At 33.7% G+C, this 6,023-nt stretch overlaps 1 protein-coding gene across 1 annotated transcript; it reads left to right on the forward strand.

Moving 5' to 3' along the window:
- Positions 1 to 2,790: 2,790 nt before the first annotated feature.
- LOC18609156 (auxin-responsive protein IAA32-like) lies at positions 2,791 to 3,533 on the forward strand. The gene is made up of 3 exons (XM_018115154.2): positions 2,791 to 2,935; positions 3,084 to 3,332; positions 3,421 to 3,533. The coding sequence occupies exons 1-3, from the start codon at positions 2,791 to 2,793 to the stop codon at positions 3,531 to 3,533; spliced, it is 507 nt and encodes a 168-aa protein (XP_017970643.2).
- Positions 3,534 to 6,023: the final 2,490 nt, after the last annotated feature.

Genomic DNA, 6,023 nt, shown 5'->3' on the forward strand with positions numbered 1-6,023 from the left:
AGGGGCATCACATGTAATCGAATCCAAGTAGCTATTGATTCTATTGACTTCTCATCTGATCTAAACCCCGGTGACCACTTTCTGATTGTCAGGTAATGGCCTGCTATAATCCATGGTCTTTCAGATAAAATATAATCGTAGTTCGACTTACTATTGAACCGAAAGCAATAAAAGCCATTGTCTAGATGTACGGCTTGGAATTCTTCCACCAAAGACTAGAGTTGTTTAACCCTGTACACAAGTACATATAATTGATGTCTCTACCAAGCAACTTGACAACAAAAGTATTTCTCCAAGGTTGTCTAATTCTTCTTTTCTCCTCCTTGGTTAAACTTATATACGGACCTTCATCCGTTATTTCGGACAAGTCATCATCCGAATCAGAGTTAACTAGTATTTTACCTTCTTCCTTAGATTCAATACCATCTGGGGGTGGCCATTGGTCATCATGCATTAGGATGTTTTTATAAGATGATTTTAGATTATCATCCTGTGTTAATTTCGGTTCACTGGACTTGCTTCTTTTTTATCTAACTTTATTCACCGACTCCTTGGCCACAGTTGCTGGCAGTGGATCCCCAGTGGAGTCCGCCTCCATGCAGACAAAACGGTGGGGCTAGGTTTTCCCTTAGGAACGATTCAAGTTAGCAAATAAAAATTAACGTGCGCATGAGTTTTAAGGTTTTTTTTTTTCTAAAGTAAATTAGTTTTTTTAAAAAATCGAAATATTTAATTTTCTATACTTTGAACATTAAATTAAAGTTGAAGTAAAAATTATAATAACAATCAAGCAAATATTTTTTTTGAAGGGAATTCAAACCTTATTCTTGAATGTGAGACAAATAACTTTGATTAAGCCAAATAATCAGGTGTTATAATCAAGTTACTGTTAACATAAATAGCCTTATAAAAGAAATTAGTAAAAACCGAACAAATAGATATACTAAAATAAATTTAGATGAAGAAATTCATTTAATAGTAAAATGTGGACATGAAATTTTTTAAAGTTTCATTTAGGGCCTTTGAGACAAAGTCTTATTGACAGAAAATTCAATTTTTATGAATAATAAAATACATGATGTTATCTTTATATGCAATAATTATGTTTAAATCGATTTATTTTAATCATTTCTTCATTTTTTAAGAAAATATAATCTTAGTTTTACCATTTTCTTTTACTACATAATTTATTAAAAAAATTAAAAATAATTAAATGAACTTGTGGCAACATTTTAAATCTATTTATAAAATTTTAAAATTCCTCATCGTTGACGTATAGAATATTAATTTTTTTGCATTTTTTTTTAAATTTTGAGGAAGTAATAACAAATAATAACAAAAACTAAATTGTATTTCTTGTACTTTTATTTATTAATTAATAAAATTTTAACAAAGTAGCTGGCTTGCGAGAACTTTCAGTATAAAAAAAATAGCAAAAATTAAATTGTAAAAGTGACACTAAATGAAACGTAAACTTTTCTTTGGCTATTAATTTAATTACTTGATTTTCCATTTGCTCAAAAGTTGTGAAAAAGAAAAAAGTTAATGTAAAAGCAAATTCAATCTTTTTTTTAAAGAAAATTCAACCATATTCTATAAAAATAGATCAAATAATTAAAACATAACACACTTCTAAAAGTCATTATTTGATATAAAAGTAAATTAAATCATGGGTTTTGATATTTATAGACTAATTATAAAAAAAAGATATTTACGGACTTTAATTTGTATTTTAATTATTAAAAATATTACTGTATAATATCTTTTGCTTTTTGCTTACACAAAAGTTGAAAGTAAATTATAAAAGTAGGTGGTAACCAAGTACATGCTGTGTCTCCTTGATAATGTGCATTGCTCTGTCTTGTATCTGTGGCGAAAAGCAGCCTTGCCGGGCAAGGGGGAGTGGAAGAAGATGTTCTGACTATTGTCTCCTTCAAGCGCAGCAGCACTGTTATCTGAGAGAGGATACTTATAACCGAAAGCGCCGCAGCATTATTACCTTTGATGGCATGCGTCTAGATCTTGGAGAGACAACAAAACTTTTCCACCCGTAGAGGAATGGGCAGGCTGCAACACACAGAGAAGTAAGTGGTTGTCTATATATATATATTTACAATTAACAACAAGATCATAAGTTAATTCTCCAGAGTAGTCCCTTTAACTTAAACCTAATATTAAAAGAAGATGTTCTAATAGCAAATGGATTGACAGGTCTTAATTTGGCAATCTCCTGCATCGTTTGGATAGTAAGTACTACTCTTTTAGTTTTTAAAAGGAGTGAAGTTTCACATCTTTGAATTGTTAATAACTATAAAAACTAGCATTCATTACGTGTATATTCCTGTTGGTATATGTAGTCCAATACCGCATTATCTACAGGCTTGCTGGCTCACTTCCGGTAAGCAGTGGATGTCTATTTGAAAATCTGAGCCATGTTGCAATATTGGGTGGCAGGATCCAACCAAACTTTTGTTAGGATAACTTTAGCCATCCCTTGTTCTCCTGTTTTTTAGTTAACTCCCTTGTGCATTTGCACGTTGGTGGTAGCAGACTAGCACAAGAAGATAAGCATAGAGCAATGATTGATTATGGAGAGGCCTTTCCTGTCTTCCATAGCTGCTCAGTTTGGTCCCCACTTCTGCTTCATTTCTGATATGCAGATTCAGTTATATGTACTTACCGGATAGAATATTACTATTATATAAATAAATGTAGATGCCTCTAGTTACAGCAGATCAACGTGTTCTTTTGCTACCAATTCAGACTTTGTTGCTCAACCAACTTAACCCAATGGATTCAAATGCATCAGGCTTTGTTCTAAACACTTCGACTCTCCACTCAGTTTATTATCAAGGCAAGGAAGGCAATGGTATTATTGATCTTGGTCTTAGTCTGAGAACTTTGCAGCCTGAAGCCTACCATCCGTCTAGACATAGTATGTCTGCCTTGGTTTTCTAATTTTTAATTTCCCCCTTTGTTTTGGTCAATATTTGCTTTTCATATTAGTATGATAGACGGATTACTTCTTTGGTTCTGTTTGAAAAGTTCCAATGTTCTAACTGGAACTCTTTAATTTGAGTCAGTGGCAGGCCTGGAAGGATACAATGACCTGATGAGTTGGCCCCAGGCTAACTCACAGATGAAAAGCTCAAACAGTGGATATTCGAGGCCGGTAGCAGAAGATTGTGATGATGAGGCAGAGGGGGTCCAGAGCAGAGAGAAGCGGGCTTATGTCAAGGTTACCATGGACGGGGTTATGGTTGGTCGCAAAGTTTGCATGCTTGATCATGGAGGTTACTCAGGCCTTGCACGTCAACTAGAAGAAATGTTTGGTAGTTAGTAGAAGTCATTCTCAGGAGTTAGGTTGAGATTCTCTGTTTTAGAAATTACTAACAACAACGTAAACATTATTGCCTGCAGGGAGGCAAAACGAATCAGGGTTAAGGCTGTTTGAAGTTGAGTCCGAGTTTTCCTTGTTATACAAGGGCATGGAGGAAAATTGGAGGAATGTTGGCGATGAACCGTGGAAGTAAGCTATTTATCATTACTACCATAATCTATTACAAACTGGCAATTCTTTTTTGTTTTCAGACTAATGCCAGTGGAAAGCGGAAATATGGAGCATACTGCTAATATATCTTTTATTGAATTTTGTTAGGGAGTTCGTGAAACTTGTGAAACGGCTGAGGATTTCGCGAAAGAATGAATGAAGCTGATCTTTATCCTTGTTCATCGTCATTCAACTGATTTATTTCTCCTGCTCCCTCCTTTATATGGTTTCTAAAATTTGTGTGGATTCCTGTAATTTAGAAGTGACCACCAACTAGAAGAGAGAAAACGAGAAAATGTCAAGTGAAAATGTTATCCAGTGAACTTTGACATGTTTTTGGATAATTTTTACAGATTGTACCACCCAGTAGCTGTTCTGTTCCGCTTTTCATGGTGCAGTAAATCAAATTTTCGCTTAGAAAAATATCAGTTTCCTTTAGGTATGTTCTGCTAAAGTTGGTAAATAACTATACATGTCAGTTCACTCCATGATCAACGCTTAATGCAATGTGAGCATCTAACGAATTCTCTAATGCATGACATCCTTTAAACTTCATAAACTCAACGCTTCCCCAAAATTTATGGAATTGCATAAAGCCTGACATCTAAATACCACTAACGCTTTGAAAGTGAAAGCATTAACTATAAGGAGCAAAATCAACCTCGTATGAGTGGGTGCTTTTTTGGGTTATGATAATCTGGCTTTTTGTACTTAGCATGCTGCATTTTGCCAAATGCTTTTCTCATCCAACCTCCATTTATTTTACTTATCTACTAACTTAAATTCTAATCAAATCATAATATGCTTCAAGTTTCAGATTTAAATTTAAGTTGTATTTGACAATGTTTAAAGAAAGGGAAATTCAAATATTAAACTACAGTAACTCGTTTACTTGAGGATAACAATCACAAAGGTTAAGCTTGACTTGTTAATTTATTTAAGTTATCATATAGGATTAATTTTGAGTGCGTTAGTTTTTATTTCCAAATTAATAAATTAATAATAACTCACAAATATGTAATTTACTTTCTCAAATAAGAAAAGAAATTGTATGTTATTTTAAGTTAATTTTTATTAACTACTACAACCTATATGCCATTGTTAGTCTAAGCCAAAGACTCCCTGTGGCATGGAAATGGTGTTGAACTTTGAGATAAAGATTTAGGGCTTAAGAGTTGGCACCAGATTTGCTTTCATAATCAGTGTTGAGCTTGAAGATAAGCTGAGCATATGAAGGACATTTGAAGTTTAACTATAGCTGATTCTTATTCTTTTACAATTTAATTCTTTAGTTAATGCATGGTCTTTTATCTTCCTCTGAGACGTTGATTGAGTGTCAACGTGTCAATGTTTGTTTCCCACTATATTTCTAGTTTGTGTTAGATTTTGCCATTATGTTTGTGGTACCACATAGTCAGTTGCAACATGGCTTAGTTCGCCACTATGTTTAGTCCTTATTTGTTATCGTGTATAAAAATCAGTAATGTAATTAATTAATGAAGGATCTTAAGGGACTAAGAAAGCAAAAAATCACCAACAATTGTTTTTTGTAAAGCTTCATTTTTAGGCTTCTTAAGGTAGAGCACTATAATCATGGCTTCCTCAAGCTTTAATGTAGTTGCTCTATCTCTGTTTATAACAGAGAGTTATGCCAACTGGATCGTTAAGATGAAGGCATATCTCAGAGCCTTCAATCTATGGGAGGTTGTGGAGGTGGGATGTGAGCCACCAGAACATAGACCCAACCCCACAGTGGCACAGATGAAGCAGTACAACATGGAAGTGGTGAAATGATTTAAGGCCCTCTTCTGCATCCACTCAGCTGTGTTAGATACTATTTTCACAAGAATAATGACTTGTGAATCACCTAAGGATGCTTGGGGTTGCTTGAAGGAGGAATTTCATGGTAGTGGTAATGTCAAGGATTATATAGACAAGGTGATAACTTTATTTATCTTACACATATTTGCAACCTAAAATAGATCTAAGTCTTTTAGTTTTTAAGAAATTTATAGGTATTTTTATGCTTTCTTAATAATAGTTTCAATTATGTTATAGCATTTTCATTTAAGCAATTTTAGTTTAATTTCATGTTAAAAAGTCCTAATTTTAGCCTCTACTTATTTAGTCTTTTATTGATCAAGGTGTGCAAGGACATGGAGTTTAAATGGCAATGGATGGTGCAAGTTGGTTTAAAGTAGTTTCTAAACATGTTGTGGTGTTCTGAGCGTAACTTGAGCTAAAGAAGTCTAATCAATGTTACTTTTGGACCATTAGAAGGATAAAAGGAGAAATTTCATGTTCATCATTCCATCTAGTTTTGATAAGATCATGGTCAAAAATCACTTCAAAAGAAGTGGAATTGTTGTAAACTCAACATAGTGAGTTTGGCACCGCAGCATTAAATTCTTCTACTTTGCAGCGCCAAACCATCCAACAGTTCAAGCATCCAAGTCAGTAAGTTTGGCGCTAC

Source organism: Theobroma cacao, chromosome 2 (genome assembly GCF_053813885.1).
Source record: "Theobroma cacao isolate CCN51 chromosome 2, ASM5381388v1, whole genome shotgun sequence".
Taxonomy (NCBI): domain Eukaryota; kingdom Viridiplantae; phylum Streptophyta; class Magnoliopsida; order Malvales; family Malvaceae; genus Theobroma; species Theobroma cacao.

Excerpts from the sequence above, each read along its gene's own strand:
- LOC18609156 (XM_018115154.2), top strand. The coding sequence starts at position 2,791 with ATGGATTCAAATGCATCAGGCTTTGTTCTAAACACTTCGACTCTCCAC. Across the intron at positions 2,936-3,083 it reads CTACCATCCGTCTAGACATA|TGGCAGGCCTGGAAGGATAC; the intron begins GTATGTCTGCCT and ends AATTTGAGTCAG. Across the intron at positions 3,333-3,420 it reads TCAACTAGAAGAAATGTTTG|GGAGGCAAAACGAATCAGGG; the intron begins GTAGTTAGTAGA and ends TATTGCCTGCAG.